General features: G+C 36.1%; 1 protein-coding gene across 5 annotated transcripts in view; it reads right to left on the minus strand.

Annotated features, from left to right (window-relative positions):
- Positions 1-21,918, minus strand: part of LOC100243011 (uncharacterized) — a 43,464-nt gene extending 21,546 nt beyond the window's left edge. The window contains exons 1-8 of one of the 5 annotated variants that reach the window (XM_059740167.1): positions 21,867-21,914; positions 21,580-21,759; positions 11,517-11,604; positions 11,262-11,365; positions 9,635-9,721; positions 9,464-9,539; positions 9,291-9,365; positions 9,067-9,120 (exon numbers count right to left, since the gene is read on the minus strand). In XM_059740167.1, coding sequence (XP_059596150.1) covers positions 9,067-9,120; positions 9,291-9,365; positions 9,464-9,539; positions 9,635-9,721; positions 11,262-11,365; positions 11,517-11,543 — 423 coding nt within the window. In that variant the 5' untranslated portion in view covers positions 11,544-11,604; positions 21,580-21,759; positions 21,867-21,914. Of the gene's footprint in view, positions 1-9,066; positions 9,121-9,290; positions 9,366-9,463; positions 9,540-9,634; positions 9,722-11,261; positions 11,366-11,516; positions 11,605-21,579 lie in introns of all 5 variants that reach the window. The other 4 variants (XM_059740166.1, XM_010657433.3, XM_059740165.1 and 1 more) reach the window with 4 other exon arrangements.
- Between the last annotated feature and the right edge of the window lie 2,248 nt (positions 21,919-24,166).

Below are 24,166 nucleotides of genomic sequence, written 5' to 3' on the forward strand. Positions count from 1 at the left end.
TTCCTCCAAGCATTGATCACCGACAGGAACATCAGAGTAGCAGTGAGCCTCTTCTCCTACGGGTTCAGCGTCGTCTAGCGAAGTTCACAATCTGGAAGAGGATTTCGGGACAGGATCTCAAATGGAACGAGGAATCAGAGAGAATCCTCTCTTTCATTGTCAATTGTCACGGAACTGTAACTTTTCGAGGGAAGAGACCTCGGCGTTCCGCGAAGAAGACAAGGAAGGTTTAACGAGACGAGTGGGGTCCAATCCTTGTGGCTCTTCAGACATGGATTTACCTTCTATTTCAATAATCAGAGGTAAAGGACTCATCTTTGAGGGGATTTGCGAAAGTCCGGGAGCGAAAAACATGGAGGTATGTCAACCCTCTCCTTCTCAACCACCCGAGTCTTCTTCTTTTCCTTCTTGTAGTCTGGAATCTCCCTTGTCAAGTCCCTCTAGTCGACATCTACCTAATTCAGTCTCTCTTTCTTAGTCTCCTACGGAAAATCAAGTTATTTCTAAAAAAAATTCTGAAAAAGGCGTTGTTGACTCTTTAAAATATGTTGACATACCTGTCCGTGATGAAGAGGAGAACCAGTGTGCTTTATCAAACCAGTTGTCCGAGAGCTTTACCCCTAGGAAGTCTAATGTTAGCTCGCATGAGGAGGATTCCAATCTGTTGTCAGGTAGTCAGGGGGATACTGAGGTATCCCCATTGAGCGATTTCCTTATTGATGGCATGTCCCCCGAGAAAATGGCTAAAGTGCGAGAGGTTTTATGCTCTCTGGACATTAAGGTGTATTCCAAGAGGAAGAACAGTGGCTCCACAGGTAATTAAGACCTGGTGGATTTGGTTTGGAAGGTTAGGGTATGTGTGTTTTTCCATGAAAATTATCAGCTGGAACGCCAAGGGTTTGGGTTCAAGGAATAAGCGAAGGGTGGTTAAAGATTTCCTTAGGTCAGAGAATCCGGATGTTGTGATGATTCAGGAAACAAAAAAGGAGAAGTGTGACAGAAGGTTTGTGGGTAGTGTCTAGACGGTCAGAAATAAGGACTGGGTTGCTCTTCCGGCATGTGGGGCATCAAATGGGATTTTGATCATTTGGAATTCAAAAAATTTACGTAGTGAGGAGGTGGTAATAGGATCGTTCTCAGTCTCAGTCAAGTTCACTTTGGACGGTTGTGGACCTCTTTGGATTTCCGTTGTTTATGGTCCAAATAGTCCCTCACTTAGGAAGGATTTTTGGGTGGAACTTTGTGACATATATGGTCTAACTTTTCCGTTATGGTGTGTGGGCGGCGATTTTAATGTCATAAGGAGACGTTCAAAAAAATTGGGGGGTTCGAGTCTAACTTCAAGCGAGAGGGACTTTGATAGTTTTATTAGAGAATGTGAATTGCTTGATCCACCTCTTCGGAACGCTTCCTTCACTTGGTCAAATTTGCAAGAATCTCCTGTGTGTAAGAGATTGGACCGTTTTCTTTACTCAAATGAGTGGGGGCAGCTCTTTCCCCGAGGCCTTCAAGAAGCCCTAATTAGAAGGACCTCGGATCACTGGCCAATTGTTTTGGATACCAACCCGTTTATGTGGGGCCCAACACCTTTTAGGTTTGAGAATATGTGGCTGCAACATCCTAATTTCAAGGAGAACTTTAGAAATTGGTGGAGTGGTTTTCAAGGAAACGGATGGGAAGGCCACAAGTTCATGAGGAGACTACAATATGTTAAAGCCAAATTGAAGGAGTGGAATAAGTTTTCTTTTGGAGAGCTTAATGAAAAGAAAAAAAGTATCCTCAATGATTTAGCTAACTTTGATGCCATTGAGCAGGTAGGAGGTCTCACTTCTGAATTATTAAGTCAAAGAGCCTTAAGAAAAGGGGAGCTAGAGGAATTAATTTTGAGGGAGGAAATCCATTGGAGACAAAAAGCTAGGGTGAAATGGGTTAAGGAAGGGGATTGTAACTCTAAGTTTTTTCATAAAGTGGCTAATGGCAGGCGAAATAGGAAATATATCAAAGAGTTGGAGAATGAGAGGGGCTTAGTGTTGAAGAATGCCGAGAGTATCACAGAGGAGATCTTACTTTACTTTGAAAAGCTCTACGCGAGCCCTACAGGAGAGTCTTGGAGTGTTGAAGGATTAGATTGTTCCCCTATTTCGGAAAAGAGCGCGTTATGGTTGGATTCCCCTTTCACTGAAGAAGAGATTTCTAAGGCCATTTTTCAGTTGGATAGGGACAAAGCTCCGGGGCGTGATGGCTTTACTATTGCAGTATTCCAAGACTATTGGGATGTGATTAAGGAGGATTTGTTGAGAGTGTTCGCAGAATTTCATAGGAGCGGAATTATCAATCAAAGCACTAATGCCTCTTTCATTGTTCTTTTACCCAAAAAGAGTTTGACAAAGAAAATATCAGATTTTAGACCCATTAGTTTGATCACTAGTCTCTACAAGATACTAGCCAAAGTGCTCTCAGGGCGTCTAAGAGGGGTTCTACATGAGACCATCCACTATATTCAAGGCGCTTTTGTTCAAGGGAGACAAATTTTGGATGCAGTTCTCATAGCAAATGAGATAGTGGACGAGAGAAGACGATCAGGGGAGGAAGGTGTCGTCTTCAAAATAGACTTTGAAAAGGCCTACGATTACGTGAAGTGGGATTTTTTGGATCACGTGTTAGAGAAGAAAGGGTTCAGTCCTAGATGGAGGAAATGGATGAGTGGATGTTTATCCTCGGTATCTTATGCAATCTTGGTGAATGGTAGGTAGCACTAAAGGGTGGGTTAAGGCATCGAGAGGATTAAGACAAGGTGATCCTTTATCCCCTTTTTTGTTTACTTTAGTCGCAGATGTACTAAATAGGATGATTATGAGAGTAGAGGAAAGAGAAATGTTGGAGGGTTTCAAGGTGGGTAGAAACGGAACTAGGGTGTCCCATTTGCAATTTGCTGATGATACCATTTTCTTTTCTAACACTAGGGAGGAAGATCTGCAGACTCTCAAGAGTCTTTTGTTAGTGCTTGGGCACATTTCTGGGCTCAAGGTCAACCTTGACAAGAGTAGTATTTATGGCATCAATCTTGATCAGGTTCATCTTTCAAGATTAGTTGAGATGCTTGATTGCAAGGCTTCCGACTGACCTATACTCTATCTGGGTCTTCCTTTGGGTGGGAACCCTAAGGCGTGTGGCTTTTGGGATCTAGTGATTGAGAGAATCTCAAGTAGATTAGATGGGTGGCAAAAGGTCTACTTATCCTTCAGGGAAAGGATAACTCTTATCCAATCTTGCCTTACCCATATGCCATGTTACTTACTTTCCTTATTTAAGTTACCCGCTTCAGTGGCTACAAAAATCGAGAGGTTGCAAGGGGATTTTTTTATGGTCAGGGATTGGGGAAGGCAAAAGAGATCATTTAGTGAGGTAGGATGTTGTGTGTAAACCGAAGGCAATAGGGGGTTTGGATTTTGGGAATATTTCTTTAAGAAATCTCGCGCTTTTAGGGAAATGGTTGTGGAGGTATCCTAGAGAGGGTTCAGCTCTTTGGCATCAGGTCATATTAAGCATATATGGTTCACACTCCAATGGTTGGGATGCTAACACTTTGGTCAGATGGTCACATCGCTGTCCTTGAAAGGCTATTGCACAAGTCTTTCAGGAGTTTTCCTTGTTTAATTGGTTTGTGGTAGGAAATGGGGAAAGAATTCGGTTCTGGAAAGATTTGTGGTGGGGGGGCCAACCTTTGGGAACCCAATATCCAAGACTATTTAAAGTAGTCGTGGATAAAAACATTCCTATTTCTTCAGTTCTCGGTCCTACTCGTCCTTTCTCTTGGAATTTAAATTTCCGTCGTAACCTGTCAGATTCTGAGATAGAGGACTTAGAAGGCCTCATGCGGTCACTTGATGGATTGCATCTATCTCATTTGGTCCCAGATGCCAGATTTTGGCCATTATCCTCTTCAGGGCTTTTTTCAGTCAAATCCTTCTTTCTAGCATTATCTCAATTTTCTGGCTCTCCTCAGGTTTTCCCTTCTAAGTTTGTTTGGAATTCTCAAATTCCTTTCAAAGTGAAGTCCTTTGTCTGGTTAGTGGCACACAAGAAGGTGAATACTAATGACATGCTACAAGTGAGAAGACCCTACAAAGCCCTTAGTCCTGATATTTGTATTCTGTGCATGAAGCATGGGGAATCAGCAGATCATCTTTTTCTTCATTGTTCCTTGACGATTGGGTTGTGGCACAGGTTATTTCAGTTAGCTAATATGGATTGGGTCCCCCCAATGAACATCTTTGACATGATATCCATCAAATTTAATGGTTTTGGTACTTCTAAGAGGGGGATAGTTTTGTGGCAAGCTATGAACATCGCTCTAATTCGGGTTGTGTGGTGGGAAAGAAACGCGAGGATTTTCAAGGATAAAGCAAGGAATTCAAAGTTTTTTGGAACTCTATTGTTTTCCTTGCTTCTTTTTGGGCTTTCTGTTCCAAGGCGTTTAAGGGGACTCCCCTTAATGTGTTACAACTTGATTGGTTAGCGGTGTGTACTCCATAAGGAATGGTCCTTTATAGAGAGTTTGTTTGTTTTCTGTGTATTTTCCTATAATTTAGTTTTCTTTGGCGAGAGGATTTCTCATCCTTCTTATTATACTTCTTTTTCTATCAATGTATCTATGTGTCGTTTCCAATCAAAAAAAAAAAAAAATGAAATACCTGAGAAGAGCAACAAGATAGCTATAATGATCAAGGATAAAAGAAGAACATGTACAAAATATAGCACAATGTACAACCTAAGGGTGTGAAAAAAAACCTGAAAAACAAACCATCTGCTTAACTCCTTATTCCATCTAGAACAAAATTAACTAAACGAGTGGAACAACAGAAGGAACAACCCAAACTGCTAGCTAACTCTAGGACTTGACAAAGCCACATATCAAATATTGGTTTATTATGATAAATAAGTTAATTTGAAAATTATAAACCTTAAGTTAAAAAAAAAAACTGTTAATAAAATTTATATAACATATTTGTTTATTATTACAGGGAATTGAACTTGAAACCTCCCCCCAACCCACAAATATATCTTAATCAATATTAGAAAGTTCCAAAAAATAAGACATGACAACCCTAGTTGTTAAACACTTACGATACATGAACGATACAACAATACGATCAATGTTATCAAAGGCAATCACTTGGGTCGCCTAGGTCATCAAGCCAAGTAGGGTAGATAAAAGTCGCCTTTTGAAGACCTAGGCAAGGCGACTTCAAAGAGGCAATGCCTAGGCAATCACCTTGGGATAAGGCACAAAGCATAGAGGCGGTCGTCTTTGACCATGATTTAAGATTAAATATACTTAGATTATAATTTCATTCAATCTAACATTGGATTAAACAAAGTATAAGATAAAATATTATATTATCAATCATAGAGATAATAAAATGGAGGGTTATCAATCTAGTCTTGATGGAAGTAATGACAATTTTAATTTCAATATTGACTATGATGATGATGCCTAAAGCTTCTCTAGAATGTTCAATCTCTTATTTTGTTTTTTATTTTGCTTTTTAGATGTTTGAAAAATTAGAATATGCATTTAGATGGGATAAATATCTTTAAACAATATAATGTTTTTTATAATATGGGGTATAATATTTTAAACTTTCAATAATTATTACTATTTTGTTAATTTTATACGACATCATGAGTGATAAAAAATTAATAGTGTTGATTGTTGAAGACAACACTTATATTGGTTGAATATTGAATAGGTCAATATATGTATATTTTTATCGCCTTACTATAGTTAAGCTATCGCCTTGTTTTTCGCCTTAGGCTAAAAGGAGTCTTATCACCTTTTGCTTTTGACAACACTGGATACAATACATTTTTTAAGGAAATTGATACGTATCACAATTTGTATCTTACTTTAAAGTATATCTTATGATACGTCATATTACGTTACAGCAATACATACACCATCAACTATTTTCTATAATTTTTCAAAAAAATAAATTGATTTTTTTTGTTAAAAGAATTTATTATATTAATTGTTTAAAATATACTTAAAGATTAAAAATTGATCATAAAAATGAGAAATAGATAAAATAATCTTACATGAAAAACTACATTCTTGTTGTTAAATGCTATATAGAAGTCAAGCAAGTTTATTTTTACAATGAATATTAGATAATTTTCATTTGACCAGTTTGAATGTTGACAATGAAAATGATGGTGATTAGTGAATAAAAATCTTTACTCAATATATTAGCCTTTTTTTTTTTTTTTTTGGTGGAAAAGGAATGATGACAAACCTAAAAGGCTGAAAATTTGAAGATGACACATAAAAGTGTATGTGTGTGTGTGTGTGTGTATATATATACAAACAATAAGTGCATATGCCTAATTAGAATTTGGAACTAAAAAGCATAGCTAAAATCTGAAGAAGGTTATTATTGTGGATTATGTGATGAATCTATATATTAAAGTCATATTATGTTAATTTGAACTTGTCAAAACTTTAACATTCACTGTTTTCATATGATATAATATAATATAACTATTTAGCTCCTCCTATCTTCCATAAAATTGGTTATATATTACTCTATGTTTCATTCTTTCAAAAGATATATATGCATATATATATTTTTTCTAATGATTTTTCACTCTATAAAAAAACTTACGATACACGATGCGATGTGATGTGATACACGATACGATGCGATACACAATACAAAAAAATAGAAGAACGATACACGATATGTTTTACAAGTTAACGACTATAATGACAACTAATATAACAGGTTTTTTTTTCTGGTTATATCTCCTCTGTGCTTAGAACATTATGTCTTGCAAAAAAAAAAAAAAAGTGATATTGTGGATGCAATAAAAATAAAATTCTAAATGATACATCTTAATCCTTAATCATACCAATATTTTATTTTGTACCCAAGCACCTATTACCCACTCTTGAGATCCTTTTCAACCCACACCATATCCTAATATTTGGGAATTCGAAAAATCAGACACCTAAACACATATTTGCACTCAAGCCCAAATAATTTAACTCTATCAGAATGAGTATGACTCATTTTTTGGACCATAAACAGCCCACAAAGGGTATATTTGGAGGACCTCCCCTTTTGTATCCAAGTACCTGTTACCCACTCTTTAGATCCTTTTCAACCACAACATATCCTAGTATTTGGGAATTCAAAGGACTCGTGGGTTGTAACCATGTGGGAGGAAGAAGGGGATCTAGGTCACTAGAGTCCTCCATGATTGGGAGTTAGAGCTGTTGCAGGCTTTTTTGCGGAGAATTCAAAAGCATTTGATTAGGCGTGAGATAGAGGATAGATTACTTGGTCAGCCTCAAGGAATGGAAAGTTCTCTATTAAAGCTTTCTATTCTTTCCCGACTCTACGGAGTGCAAAGGCTTTCCTAGTTAGAGTGGTTTGGAATCCATGGATTCCCATGAGATTTGGTTTTTTTGCATGGGAAGCATCTTGGGGAAGGATCCTGACTTTAGACCGCTTGAAAAGAAGGGGGGTTCCTTTAGTAAATAGGTGTTTTATGTGTAAGAGGGAGGAGGAGTCCATCGACCATTTGTTTCTACATTGTGTTACAGCTGGTTATTTGTGGCAGCTGTTTTTCTCATTATTTGGGTTGCAGCGGGTGATGCATTCTTCAGTTAGATTGATGTTGCTAAGCTAGAGTGGAATTCAAGTAGGAAAAAAGCAGAAGAAAGTTTGGTTGGCTGCCCCTTGATGCCTTTTCTGGATCATTTGGTGCGAAAGAAATCAGAGGGCTTTTGAAGATGTGGAAACTTCAGATCAAGCGCTTAAATCTTCTCTTTTGCTTTCCTTTTTGGACCATGTTAGGCTTCACTTAGAAGGAAATCCTGTCTTTGTTTGATTTTATAGATTGGGTAGGAGCTAAGTAGTTATGGGTGGGTGGTATTGTTTGTGCCCCTCTTTTTTTGTGCTTTCCACTTGGCTCCCTTTGCATGCTCCTAGTTTATGTTGACGGGCTTTAGCCTATCATCCATCTATAATATTTTTCTGTCTGCTTATAGAAAAAAAAAAAAAACACATATTTGCACTCAAGCCCAAATAATTTAACCCTATCAATTTTAGGACCATAAACTGCCACACTAAGGGTAGATGTGGAGGGCCTCCCCTTTTCAACAGCCCAAGGGTGCATTTGGAAGGAAAACTCGGAGAAGAACCTTTGATAGCTAGACTTTCCATAATCACATGGAACAAGATATTTTGGATTTCTTACAGTAGTACCCCTTCTTTTTGCATGAATTTAGCCAGGGCCATTAAAGTTTGAAATGAATTATGAATTTGCACCATTTCCTGTTTTTGAAGGAAATTACAACTTCCCATGCAAATGGAAATCCCTACTAAAAGAATCAGGTAATGATTAACAGAAATAAAATGCAGAACTAAAGAGCAGGTGTGTTATTTGGTTTAGGCTTTTATAAATTCAGATTTACATTGTCAAGAAACAAAAGAAAAATAAAAAATAAAATAAAGGAGAGGATGGAAGAATAGATAGGGCCTTAACCCTAACCCTACATATTTTTTGATAAGGAACCAAGCGAAAGAGAAAAAATCACCTGCCCAAAATTACTTAACACCTAACCAATCGATAAAGTAGATCAAAGACATAGACTTTCCTTCTAAATGAGGCCTAACATAACCCTACATAATTGAGCAGGTGATTGCATCCTCTCTAAAAAACATAGTTTAAATAATAAACATAAATATCAGAATAAAAGAGAATGCATGGCTGCACATGTACAATCCAAGTATGCACTAAAAAAGCATGGAATAGTTTATTAGATAAAGTAATCCAAATCTACTACTAAGGAGAATCATTCCTTGAAACCTCTAACCTAGTTAAACACATAAATTTTAGTTTTGCTCTTATATTTTCATTATCCCATAGAAGTGCACAAGAATCACAAAATTATACCTTTCAGTGGTAAACCAAAAACAAGCAAACAATCATCTCAAATGTTTGTAACATGAAAAGAAATAATTCTTTCACTAGATAAGAAGAAAATCCCCAACTTACTTGAATGTAATGCATTAAGGGAACTGTCTTCCGCAATAACAGGCATATAACAACCTAACACAAACAAAGTAGGGCATAAAACACCAGGATAAAATTAAATATTTAAAAGAGAAGAAAAGATATCGAGAATCTGAAACACATCATAAACAGAAAACTTCAAGTCAGAGAAGTGAAGTTCCTACTGACATGGAAGATTAATATTATTTTATTCAATAATATCATACCTTGCTGAAGTACCCGGCCAGTAAAGTGCTATGGGAGTGTTTTGGTTCCAAAAAGGAGAATAACAAGTTCATCAACTGCCCAACACACCAATGGATAACCATTTCAATAGCTGAAATTTGGTCAAATTCAGTAACTGAATGAGAAAACAAACCAACTGGTTAAAACCTCTCACCTCCTCATCCTCTACCAATGTTTTGAGTATGATATCAACTTCACAAGTGAAGATCTCGCAAGCAATAAAAGGAAACCTATATTCACAATGAAGTGACACATCTTAGCACAAAATAAATCCAGGTAAAAACAACTCATAACAACATATAAATGTTCATCCATAGAAACCTACTTAAAGGTTCGCTTCTTTTCAGCATCCTCAGGAGCTTCTTCCACAATATACCGAATAAGCTGTTCAACCTGAGCTCTTTCCCGCAAACTACAAAAAAGAATAGTATAAAATAACTAAAAAAAAGAGTTTAGAAAGAAAGAATGGTTCTGAAGTACACAAGGAACCCATCAATTCAAAAAAATAAACCTTAAATAATTTATACAAAGATGCATAAACACAAAAACGATTTATATTGCATACATTCAATTTCAATATTCACATCTAAAACAACTAAACAACACAAAATTATAACACATCCATTCTGAAATATCCCAATGAATTGACTTTCCAGGAAAAATAGCCTTAATAAATGAGGGACATCTCAAATCCCATCTATCAAGGAATCATTCAACATCTCATACATGATCAAGTAAATTAATTCATCCAATTGAAGGAGGCTTCAAAAATTAATCTCTCACGGATACCAATTTTGAAATTCTACTCCCAGCCTACACATTGGCAACTTTGTAATAAAGCACCAATACCAACCCAAACCACAATCCCACATCCTTGGATATCAGATAACATAACAGCAGTTTTTAGATTAACATAACAAAAATATAATGATACAATTGATCCTTTCCATGTTTTTTTTTATCTCAATTGCACAACCACTTAGTGTATAGGTTAATCTACAACCATTTTCAGGTAATGACAATGAGGAAATGTATACAAGTTTTTTCCTAACATTGTTTCTTGGTGCTAGCAAAAATTTCTAGGCTACAACCTCAATTGTAAAAAAAGAAATCAAAGCAGAAAACTGGAGATTTCTTCATTACTAGGAACATGCTGTCAACAAAAGGGGTTAAGAGGGTTGTGAGAAACAGGCTCCAACTGAACTATTATTATACAAATTTTTAAGTTAACTGTAAAGACATGTCCTCAAGGATATCAAATTCTATGAATCAGTTGAAAAGCACATCTAAAGTAAACCTGTAAGATTTTTTAATATGCATCCACCATAACTTTATGGTTATTCTTTCAGATGCCTATGAATGAAAGCATATTATTAATAAAAGAAAATGAAGGGTTAAAGCATTATATCACTTTCAAATTAGCATGAAAATTATCACAATTCCACTGCCTCTAGGCAACCATGGCAACCAAAATGGGGATAATGTAAAGCATCACATACCCCAACCCTCCATGAGAATTTAAATGACATAAAACAAAAGCCTCATCTCAAGTTAACCAGTAATTACTTAACCATTTGCTCTTCCTTTTGTTTTAAAATATAGTCCTTACTTACAAAGGTTATTTTTATAGGTATCCACAATGAACATCCACAGAAGAACCAAGACCTGATCAGGTAATGACATAACCTTCCATAGCCTTTATTATGATGACGATTATCAAGCAAACTAAGTTTTGTTATAGACAATCTTATCAAAAAAAATAAAAATAAAAATAAAAAGAAGAACAAACAAACTGCATGCTAACCATCCCCCAAAGTACAAAGCAAGCATTGTGATAAGATCTCTATGTATAAATTACCAGTAATCAGTTGAACATAAAGAAAAGAAAAGGAAAAAAAAGCACCTAAACAGTAAAGACCATAAACAAGTAAACAGTCTCAAGAAAGCATTACAAATTGATAAGGCGCCCATTAAGAGCTTTGCATTCTTGAATTATTTCATCCTCATCAAGAAGCTCCTCCAAAGTGAAATTTTCCTTGTCCAAAATCGTCTCCACCTGCAACACATATAGCAAAAAGGGAAAAATATGGAAGAATTAAAACCGCACTTTTCTAAAACATTCTAGTAGAAAAAGCTTAATGTACCAAGCTAGACAATGATTATCTATGTTTTTTATAAGTAATTCTTTTTGGTACACGGAATCAAACCTGGAACCTCCCCCATCCCCACCCCATCCCCTTGCCGCCTGAGTCAGGCCCCAAGGGTGACAACAATCAGTTATATAATAAAGGCTACCTGAAATTTATGGTAAGAGAGAAAAAATATTGAGAGTCACACTTTTTGGTAAGAAAAACAGAGAGAAGCTTCAAATGCATACCAAAAGGAGTCAAACAGATTTGAGATTCAAGAGTCAGAATGTGACTTAGATCACAGACATAGTTCAATGTTGGGTTTTAGGAATCATGCACGCTCATGATTTGGATGGAGGCAGGTCTGGACAAATACAGAAGCATGAAGGGTGGCTTTTTCTGGAACATAATACATTAAAAATTGCAATTAAGCACCCAACCCAAACAGCATCACTTGGAAGAATTTGTTCTGTAAAATCTGATCAATGTGAATTGTGTGGAAAGCATACTGATTACTGGGGCCCAAAGGTCTATACTATGGGTCAAAAGAGACCCTCAAGCTTCTTAAATGAGCCTATAATCATGGGTAAATGATAGGCCAATACATGGACAATCTTAGTTGACTGCATACTTGTTTGTTCAGCCACAGTGAGTCACAATAGTCCGTCATCAAAACAACTAAATTCAAATAAGTGAAAGTTTCAACTTTCAGGAGCTTCTAATTGGTAGTGCCTGGCTTGCATTCAGAAACAAGAAACAGCTTTTAAGTATGAGCTCCAGTTTCTTTAATAGTTGTACTCTGATCAAGGTTCCTTTTTAGAATTTCCTTTGTGATTAGAAAAGAATGTAGGATCCTTATCTAATTCACAACCCATTGCATATGATCAGGAAAAACTAAGGATTTTTTTTTTTTGTCTGGCAGATTTCCACAAAGGGAATGATATCTTTGTTTTGTTGATTAGGTGGCCGCCTTCTCAATCCTAGCCTTCTAACGTTGAACCTCTATTAGTGGTTCCCACTGCTGTTCCTTTTTTTTAAAAGTCAACATAGCTAGCAAATGTTTCTAGCCACAAGTTGCCTTTTTTTTTTTTGGATGGGTGAATAAAGTGAGTATAATAATAATACATAAAAAGAGCCAAAAATAGTGCACCAAAGTACACAAGATGTATATAACAGTCGCCAAAAGGCACAACCAAATAAGGAGCTACAAAAAGCTAACCCACCCACCCCCCACCAATTGAAACCCAACTAATCAACAAAATCAATTAAAGGCATTAGACTTTCATCCATGTACAACTCAACCCACAATAAAAGCTTACTAAGAAAAGTATTTTTAGTCTTTGGTCAAAATGTTTCCTTTTTTATTATGCAAAAAATGCACAAAGGAATGGTTCATCGCACCTTCTTTCGTTCTTTTTTCCAATAAAGGAATCGTGTCATCCTAAGAGAGTCTCTCTAACCATGGAAGATATCACCCAAGGTATGACAAACAAAGAAAACAACAACTACAATAAAACCCTTATGAAGGAGGATGTGATAAATGGGTTTTTCCTCATTTTTACAAAGAAATCATCTATTTTCCAAAGACCATTCTCTCCTTTGAAACTGACTCAAAGTCAATACTTCTCCCCAGCTTGTCTCCGAAGCAAAAAAATAAAAAATAAAAAATAAAAAATAAAAAATAAAACTCACTTTAGAAGATACCTAGGAATTCAAAATTACTACATCAGAAAAGGAATTGATCTTCTCAACTTTAGGATAGTATAGAGCCCCCTAGGGTAGCCCAATTGGTCAAGGGTAAATGTTGGAAGGTGTGGTACCAATAAGAGGTATATGGTCTTAGGTTCGAATCTTGCCACTAATACTACCTTGATTTACCTGGTGCTAGTTGTTACAGGCATAGTCAACACCCTGAGGTTTGAGTCCCTATGGATAGTCTTAAGGCCATGGAAGGTTCCTCGGTTATTAGGAGAAAAAAAAAAAAAAAAACTTTAGGATAGTATAAAGCTTCATCAAAAAAATTTCATTCTTACTCCCTTCAAATCACCCTATCCACTGTCTTTCCTTATCGTCTAGCTCCTAATCATTCAAATGTCTAGAGAAGTATGAATGCCAGTAACACCCCTCACTTGACTAGTCCCTTAAATCCACCACTCAAGCCTCTTTTGATATAGCTAAGACATATAATGATGGGAAGGATACACAAAGGCTCATCTTCACAACATCTATCCTTCCAAAACATCATCTTCTTCCTATTACCCACAGAAAATGACTCTACTGTTAAAAACATCACAATCCTTGATGATAGCTTTCCTAACCCAACCTCATACTCATCTCTCACTTCACGACAACGTCACCCCCTTCTTCTTCCCCATATATTCCACCGATGACCGATTTCCAAACAACATCCCATTCAGGTGCATATCGCCAAATGCACTTACAAAGAAGGGCCTTGTTTAGAGAGGAGATACATCTACCACCCAAGCTCCCCTTGTCTATGCACACAGTTGCCCACTTTACTAACTATGATTTTCTCTCTAGAGCCTCACCTCCTTAGAGGAAATTTTTTTGAATCTTTTCTAACCTCAATTTAACCATCCTTGGAATCCTAAATAAGGACATATAATAAATAGACAAATTGGATAATGTGCTCCAAATCAAAATGAGCCTCTCCAATTTGGAGATATATTTTCTTTTTCACACAACTAGCCTTTCACAAAACCGCTCTTCGACCTTATCCCAAGTCATCACTGATTTAAAAAGGGCACCCAAAGGAAGACATAAGTGGACAGAAGCACTCCTGCCTTACAACCTATCCATGAGGCTAACTCCTCCACATTATCCACCCTTTCAATTGGAATCAACACACTCTTCTCTAAGTTTATTTTCAGCCCAGAGATTATTCCAAACCACATGAGCAGCCAGCTTAAATGAGTCATCTAATCTTGAGAAGGTTCACAAAAAGCAATGGTATCATCAACAAACAACAAATAGGATACTTCCACCCCCTCGCCTCCTCTCCCACTCACCCTAAACCCCAAAATGTAGCCACCATCCTTAGCCCTTTTAAGAGAACTAAGAGCCTCCATAGCCAATACAAATAAATAGGTAGAAAGACGATCCCCTTGTCTCAAGCCCCCTAAAGCTTCGGAAAAAATTTGGAATTGTGCCATTAACAAGACTAGCACATAAAGAGAAGGGAACAAACCAAATCTTCATTCCTATTGTGAATTCCAACTAAAAAAAAATACTAATAATAAGCACTTAGCATCTAGTTCATTGAACTCAGAAACATGAGACATCCTAAGCCATGGAGAAGCATCCTCATTAGGAAAAAGCATGGACAAAAAAGCATGGACATGATAAAAGTTACGCCTAGAGGAACCAGAAACAAACTTGCATAAAAATACAAGCACAATGTTGAAAGACATGAGAGCCTGGTAAAAAAAACCATGATCTGAATGAAATATATATGACCAAAGGTGGAAGAGAGAGTCAGGAGAAGACTAGCTCTTTGGAAAAGGCAATATATATCTAAAGGGGGAAGAGTTACCTTAATAAAAAGCACTTTGGCTAGCATGCCAATCTACCAAATGTCAATCTTCAGGATGCCCAAGATGGTGGCTAGAAGACTGGAGAAATTGCAAAGGGACTTTTTGTGGGGAGGTAGACAGATGGAGGGGAAAACTCACTTGGTTAATTGGGAGGTGGTATGTACAGATAAGACCAAAGGTGGGCTAGGCATTAGAAAGCTAGCCTTGTTGAACAAAGCATTACTTGGCAAGTGGATATGGAGGTATGCTAGTGACAAAGATAATCTTTGGAAACAAGTGATCAAAGTGAAGTACGGGCAGGAGGATTTCGGGTGGAGGCCAAAGAAGACTATGGGGGCGGTGGGAGTAGGGGTTTGGAAGGAGATTTGTAAAGAATCAGAATGGTGCTGGAATAACATGTTCTTCAAAGTAGGGAAGGGCAACACAATCAGGTTTTGGACAGATGTGTGGTGTTCAGAGACAGCGTTGTCCCATTGTTTCCCTCATCTCTTTGCTATGGCGGTTCAAAGGAACGCAACGGTTGAGGAAATGTGGGATCAAAATTCGGGCAACGGAAACTGGAATCTCAATTTTTTGAGGGACTTCAATGATTGGGAGTTGGGGTTGGTTGGAGATTTTCTTCAGATTTTGAGGGGCCACAAACCCTCTGGGGTAGAAGACTCAGTCCTGTGGAGTAAAGGAGGAAGGGCGCATTTTAGGGTAAAGGAAGCGTATAATTTGCTGGTGAGATCTGAGGATACAGGCTTTCCTTCTAGAAGCATTTGGGTGACAAGGGTGCCAACTAAAGTTTGTTTTTTTGCATGGGAGGCGACGTGGGGGAGGGTGCTGACTTTGGATAGACTACAAAGAAGAGGGTTACAACTTCCAAACCGATGCTTTCTTTGTGGTTGTGAGGAAGAAAGTGTAAATCATATACTCATACACTGTACAGTGGTTAGAGTTTTATGGGATATAGTGTTTGGTTTAGTAGATGTGAATTGGGTTTTCCCAAAAACTGTAAAGGATGTTTTAGTTAGTTGGAGGGGTTCGTTTGTGGGAAAGAAAAGGAAAAAGATTTGGGAAGCCATTCCGTTGTGTATTTTTTGGACGGTGTGGAAGGAAAGGAATAGGATAGCTTTTAGGGAGGGGGTGTTGAACGTTCAGAAGTTAAAGAATATTTTTGTTTGTAATTTGTGGAGTTGGGCCAAACTGTATGTAGGTGAGGAGGCGTTCTCCCTTATAGGGTTTCTTGAGTGGATGGCTTCCACTTAAGGGGAGCTGTTTTTGTTTTGTTGTTTTTGAGGCTTAGTTGCCTTGTATACCCCCTGTATACTTTGTGGCGTCTTGCCTTTTGAATGAATTTCCTTTACTTATCAAAAAAAATATATATATAATATGCTAGTAGAACTCATTTCTAAGAAATCATTGAAGAGGCACTGACACTAGCACCTCCACATCCCTAATCTACATTTGCTTCCTAGGTCTTAAGGATACACCCAATTCTCGAATCTTAGGCCATTCATCTCCCTCCACATCTTGAAATTTTAACTTTCAACTTGACAAAAAGAAACTGATGATGTCTCAATATTGTTTTTTTTTTCAAACTACCTTTCTATTTATCTTCATCTTTGCAATAGATATCATGATTATTCACCTCTTCAAACATATTTTCTTTTTGTTTCTTGCTTTTTATGATCACAAAAGCCAACACTACCGCTCTTGCTAATTCTGTTTGGAAATTCAAAGACTAGCCTAAGGTTAGAGTTTTTTATTAGCTTATGACTAATAAAAAGGTTAATAACAATGATTTATTACAGTTGAGGAGTCCCCAACAAGACCTCAACCCTAAGCTATTATAATTGTTTTAAGTAGTAAGAGAAGGTTGATCATTTATTTCAACATTGGGATAAGCGGAGTTATGGAATAGAATATTCAAGCTTGCTAGATTGATTTAAGTCCCTCCTAGAAAGGAAACAAATATAATAGCAGTCATTTTCCATGAATTTAATCGTACTAGCAAGGCGGATTTCTATGGCATTTGACTACATTTGATTTCAATCTGGCTTAAGATCATTCCAACATCTTTGAGAATGGGTGGAGATTGAAGGTTGTTTCAGATGTGGTGCTACTAAGCTCCTCTCAATGATGTCCATACCCTTTTGATTCACACTGAAGGCCAATTGAATTAAATAGCATTGAAGGGAATGTCTTCAAAAGCTTCAATACATGGGCCTAAAAAGAGGAATAAAAGTGAAGTAAATCCCACAACCACCAATCATCCTCCACTTATAATGAAAATTTTCAACATTTCTCTTACTACACAATCTAAAGCAATGTGAGAGAAGCAATTTATCAAAGGGTCTTGCCTCTAATGGAACTCCCCAAACCCCTATATGAAATGATAATCATATCACATATGCTTCTAGGTGGAACCCCATCAATTCTAACTTGTCTGAATTTTTATTGTTTTTTTTTTTTTTTTATAGATAAGAAAGAAGATATATTAATAAGAGCAACCCACCGTATATGGAAAATTCTAAATTGTCTAAATATATAGTGCCAAAGCCCCAAAGTTATCGAATAATGCACAAACAAATGGCCAATAGACTTTCCACTCCCTTTAAATAAATGACCAATCAGGCCCAAAGGATTTGAAAGGTTATTATGTTGGATGGCAAAGCTATTTGGCAATAACTCTAAGAGGATTGTAGTGAATGATGGAGTTGCTCAACTTCTCCATATATCTTAAAGGTTAACTTTGATGGTGTTGACTAGGAATTTGAGGTAGGTAGGTGATAACAAACTTTGTTCAAAATTTAGACCTAAAGGCTTCTTTTTCCCCTATTTGGATAGGTAAAGATTTAATATATTGACAGTGCCTAACAAAGGAGCACACAAAGGCACACACTGCATGTACAAAGGCATCAAAAGGCCACATAGAGTGGAGAGGTATTAAAAAGAAAAAACAACTCCATCACACTACTTACAGCAACCTGGACATAGAGGTTGCTTCGAGTTTAAGAAATTTCCTAGCAAAGGGTGATTTTCAATCATAGCAATTTTCAAGGTTTCTTACCAAAAAGAGATCTAGGACCTAGGAGGCTTGATATGATAATGCAAAAAGAGATCTAAGCCACTAAGTTAAGTGGCTCCTTTTTCTAATTCCATGCTTCCTCAAATCCATTAGCAAACTCTTTTTCTAAGAATGGGCTCCCAACTTAAATGCTTTGGTTTGAGGGTTCATGACTTCATGCCTTCTGTGTCATCTTGTTTCTTAGTCTTTGTTTTAGCTCTTGTTCCTTGTGTGGGCATTTCTTGCTCTTTGTTTTTCACCTACCAATTTCAAATGCCAACATAAAAACAACATATCTAGCAAAATAATATCATACACTTTTTCTCTTATAGGCAAATAAGAAAAATACAAACACCCATACTTTGGTGAGCTTCTTTACTAGGTGTCGTTACAATATTTTTTGCTTGCCTATTAACCTATAAAAAAAATAAAAAAATAAAAAAATAAAAACATAAAAGAAAAAATGCAGACACCCAATGACCTCAACACAATGATAAGTCTTGAACCAATACATAAAGTTTAAGAAGGATAAAAAACCAACACCAAATAGACAAGGTAGAAAGCAGAGAACTTTAAGCAATTAAACTAAAAGCGCCACCCTTCAAAAAGTTAGGTAATTAATTTCTTCCCAAACAATTCAAACAGACATAAAAGAGCAATTCTCCAAACTTACACTACATTTTCCCCAAAAAGCTCTTAGATTTGTTTCACTAAAATTGGAAGCCTCCAGAAGATAACAAACCTAGAGAACAACATGTCATGAACTCTTAGCTTTCTCACAATGGATAAGAATATAGTTCACTTGATGATGGCCCTTCACATTGCATAGGCAACAGTAATTTTCCTAAGGTCGCCCTCTTCTTTCGTGCAAATCCAAGGTCAAAACAATGCCCCAAACCACTTCCTAAACACAAAAACCACCTTGTGGGAGGCCAAGAACCCCAAACTTCCTTTGTAAGAAACATGCTCCACCATTCAATTCCATATGCAAGTACAAATATTTAATTAAAAAAACCCCATCCTTGGAACCCCTCAGTTCTTTCTACAAACTAACCCTATATTGATCCCTCCTTATACAAGAACACCAACCTCGTGACTCCTCCCTTCATTTCCCCAAAATGCTCTATCCAAAGATGATCATTTTCCAAAGCAAATCTCTAAACTCATTTTCCTACCAAGGCTTTATTGAAGGAGGATAAAACTTTGATACCAAGGCTTCCTTTCTTTTTATCCATACATGATCGACCATTTGACAAAATGGAGTTTCTTCTCTAGGACTCCACCTACTAGAGGAAGTCAAGTGCGATCTTTTAAAGCCTCAAGCTCTCCACCTGAGAGATGACAAAAAAAGACAAAACAAATAAGGAGGCTAGAGGGAGTCTCCTAACATAGTGTCTCCCGCCCTAAAAAAGGTACTACCATTATGTGAAACTAGTCTTTCGTGGAACATCTCCTCTACCACCACCTTCCAAACCAATGTAAACTTAAAGGAGACCCCAATTAAGGTCAAATTCATTTGTTCTTTGTGCTTACTGTTATGAATAGGTAATTTCACAAAGATTAATAGGAAAACCAGTCACTATATGAATAAATGAAAATATGGACCATTTAGAGATATTGCAATGCTTTCGATATTTGAAGAGGTTACTAAAAGGATATAGCTAGCCCAAAGGGCTCATAGGAATTATACATATTTGTAAGGAAAGAAAATTCTTAAAAATCCTTCTATGCCAGTTCTGATACATATTTGTAAAGAAAGAAAAGTCGCCCAAAAAAAGAAAAGAAAAAGCTTAATCTCAGAACAGGCATGGAAGGATTTTTTTTTCATTTTAGACTTTCTTCTTAGAGTAGCGGTCTCCAGTTCAGCAAAGAAGAAGGAGCTTCCAACAAAAACACAACTTTCAGTTAGACAAGAAAGTGTGTATGGATGGATATATCCTATCGACTTGGCAACCATTCCATAGTAGGGTTCTGCCCAATAAATTGTTAACTTAAAAGGTCATTTCACTTGATTTTATTATTATGTAACAACGGATAATAATTCTTAAATGTCATTACAGTTTTTAGAATAATTTTATATTCTAAAGCTATAATGGTTGATTAAGCAGGTTATACAAGTTGGGTTTGAATTAAGAATTTCTTAAAAAGGCTTGGTCCAGGTTTTAGCATTCCAGCCAATTTAATATATGGACCAGATTCCAGGATGGGTGTGTTATAATTGCTTGAGCCACTCAAGCCGATCTACCCTCATTGCCACCCCAACTACCTGCAGTAATAATAAGTTAATCTGGAAAATGCAGTTATCCTTGTAAAGGAAGGCCAATCCAACCAATGTTTGATATGGTTGTGACTTCAGTAGATGAGCAATTGATAGTACCTACCTTCAAGCCATTCAAATAGTGCAAAACAGCCTGAAATTTTAGCCTAAGGAAGTTAACCAAGGATTTTCTATTTCTACCTGCTTCTGCGGCAAATTGAAGGCCCATGGTTTAAAAATTTAGTGAGTACAATAAACAACTGACCCGTACGCTCTCTTAAAGTCGTTTGTTACTGATCAAAAAAATATATATTCTCACTTACAGATCCAGTTTCTTATTTTGCAAAATTAACCAGTGTACACAAAATAACATATTAAAATAACAAGATTGCTTACTTATTTTAATGTTCAATCATAAACTATTATTGTCTTTTTCTACTACTTTTATGAGTATTTTTACCTTCATCTTTCTGGGTGCCTATCAGTTGGCTGTGCAGATTATGATCATATATGATGGAGGGGTGTTTTATCCCAAAGTTCCAGGGCTCACACTTAAGCAACAAAGTTCTATAATTTGGGAGATAACTATACTGATGGTTTATTTCATTGAAAGACCCCTCGTTACTGGCTCATAATAAAGCAATAATTCTTAAAATATTATAGTAAACTTGAGTCAAAGTAAATCTCGTATGGGCACAGACAATAATGTCAACATTGAAAAGTTATGCGGGAAGAACCAAAAGATGAACAGTACAGAATCCAACAGTGTCACATTTAATGACTTGCAAATATTCTTAACAAAAAAATAATAATAAAAAAAAAATAGAGATGGATTTTCGTTGAAGTACACTTTCATGCCAAAACTAGCATTTTCGGGGAAAATATTAAAACTACAAAATTACTAAATCAAAAACCTCATGACACTGTTGCATTAGAATTCCATTGTAAGAAAAAAAAAAATCTGCAAGCCCAAAAAATATCTCCAGCACCTCGGTATCATCAATCATCTACAGCTTAATCTAAACACAAAAATATTAACTTCCAAAATTATTTTCCAAAAAACTTCCCCCAACACCCCAATTCAACAAAACATCAAAATCCCCAATAAACAACAAATCTCACACACGCAAAAAAAAAAAAAAAAAAAAACAGAAACAAAAACAAAACAATTCAAACATCATGCACTATGATCGAACATCCAAAAAAATCAACAGATCTAAAAATCCAAAAAAAGTAAAAAATAAAAATAAAAAATAAAGGAAATCAGAGGGAACTCACGGGAGACGCAGTGGACAATCCCGCCATGCGCCAGAACATCGTGAATTGGTCAACAAAATCACTCTCAAAAATCAGATCCGCGAAGCCGGAAACCCTACCGCCCCGGCGAACCCTCAATGGAGGACTCAGAAAATCCCTAGACGAAGGAGAGGCGATCGAGGCAGAACGAAACCCTAAAATCTGAGAAATCCAGAGATGCAAAAGAGGGAGAGATGTGGTTGGATTAGATTCGACGGATTCGAGGGTTTGGGAGAGCGCAGAGAGACAATAACAGAGAGGCCACACACCACCTGTAATCGCGGGAGGGCGAGACTGTTTGGAGAAGAATGGAAGTATCGCTATTCCCGTAAATAAATAATAATAATAATAATAATAATAATAATAATAATAATAATAATAAAATAAATAAATAAATAAATAAATTTGTGAGGAAATTATGATTAATTAGACGACTGTGACATTGTGGCTCTGTTTTTAACCATTTGCATTATGCCCTGGAGGTAGCGACCACTTTGCCTTGATTTTTTTTTTTTTTTTTTTTTTTTTTTTTTTTGCCCCTTTTCTTTTTTGGCTAGGTTGAGTTGCCCTCAGAAGTTGGAGGTTTTTCCTTGTCCACCTGTCGGAGGCCATCCAACGTGGCTCTCTTTTTATTCTTCATTCTATTTTATTTTACTTTATTATTATTATATCTTGATAAAATATTTAAATATTTGCCTACTATAATATAATATTATTTATGTGACAAAACATGAAACTTTTATATTTATGACGGTGAGACAATCATTATGATGGATCCTACAATTGCATGAGAAAAGGAATTTTTATCAACTACATATATTGATGGTGAAGCTTAATCCCATCATTTCTTTAATGGATCTTAAACTTTTTGAAGCTAAATTTAGGATTTAAGGTTTAACCCAAATTTCAATTAATTAATAAAATGCATTTGAAGGGGCAAAAGATCGAGAAAAAAATCCATTTAGGAAAAATAGAAGTACAAATATCATATCATGCCTGAAATTAATAATCTCCGAAATTTAGAATAAGATGGTTGTTTCACACCTTGCCTCCATGCTAATATTGGGAAAACATCGATAAGATGGTTTTTTTCACACTTTGCCTCCATGGTAATATTGGGAAAGCATCCATATATAGGTCAGTAATGAGGTTAACCAAACTGGTAATAAATAAACTAATAGAAATTGGTGATAGTAAAAGGGTTAAACAAATTCATAGCTAATAATATATTCAATAAGATGACATTTTTAAAGGATATTTAAATGAAAGGTCTAGGTACCAAGTACCTAAATTACAGCCAAATAAACTCATAAGAATAAAATCGTAGACTTAATTAAAAATTCTTAGGAATGAAGGTAATAAAAGACAAATGTGAAAAATGTATCATTCACAATGGACCTACTATTGTTTGATAAGTGTCTCTTTTGTTCTCTAAGGTTAATCAAGCGTGGAAACGACTAGGTAGTTTGTTAAGTTATAAAATGTCATGTTTGACAAGATAAGCAAGTTACTAGGCTAGGTAAGCCCTGTCACCCAAGATTCTCATGGTTTGATTTTATGCAAGGCCCTTTAGGTTGAATTTTGAGTCACCTAAGGAATAGGGGAAGGCCTAAGATCCATCACAATTTAGGGAGTTGAGACTCTACCAAGCAAGATTCATTTTTGAGCATGTCTTGAGGCTACCAATAAAAACCACCAAGTCATGGTTAGCAAGTGGGCATAAACTCAACAAGATTAAAGAAAAGAAATGTCATCTATGAGGAATGAGGAAGGTCAATGGCTTTCTAGTTATAAATAAGATGAAAGCATCCTTGTTAGATACAAAACTTTGTTTTGACAAAAGAGAGATTTTCATTTTTCTTAATCCATTTTTCATCTTTGGTTGTTAACCATTAAAGAAGATAATTCATTGTTAGCAAAACTTGAGTATATTTAGGTTTTCTTGTTATTATTAGGAGTTCTTGCTAGGCTAAGTTATGAACAAAGAGCATTGAAAAATTTGTTCCATCAAATTGGTGTCATTTGTAGAAAAGTTGGTCATCATCCTCAAAGCCAATAAGTCCTATAGCAAAAAGTTGAACTAAATAGTGAGGAAAAGCCTTGATTTTACTAATGCAAGAAATACAAACTCAAAGCAAGAATAAAGGGTGAGTTAAAAAACTGTCAACACAAATGTAGGCTAGGTGAAACATACAAAAAGAGGAAATTCATTTACTAAATAATGATAATTATTACAAAATGTGGATGGGCCAACCTTACAAGCATTAGTATTTTGATCATATTTGACTAATGTTATAAATACAAGCAAAACAAGATATTGTGATTAGAAGAATTGCACTTATATGTCATCATTAACACCAATCCCATAACAACATCTTGAGATTAAGAAGGGTAAGATAGTTTGTTAGTAATACTTATATTTCCTCCATTTCACTTTTGATATTGTGCTTTTTACAAGTTGCTATAAACCTTTATTAGTGCCAATGTCATGGATTTTGAAAACTTGATTCTTGCAATGAGCTTAAAATTCAATTTTAAGATCAATGATGATAAACTCAAGTTTTGTTAG

This window comes from Vitis vinifera, chromosome 10 (assembly GCF_030704535.1).
Source record: "Vitis vinifera cultivar Pinot Noir 40024 chromosome 10, ASM3070453v1".
Taxonomy (NCBI): domain Eukaryota; kingdom Viridiplantae; phylum Streptophyta; class Magnoliopsida; order Vitales; family Vitaceae; genus Vitis; species Vitis vinifera.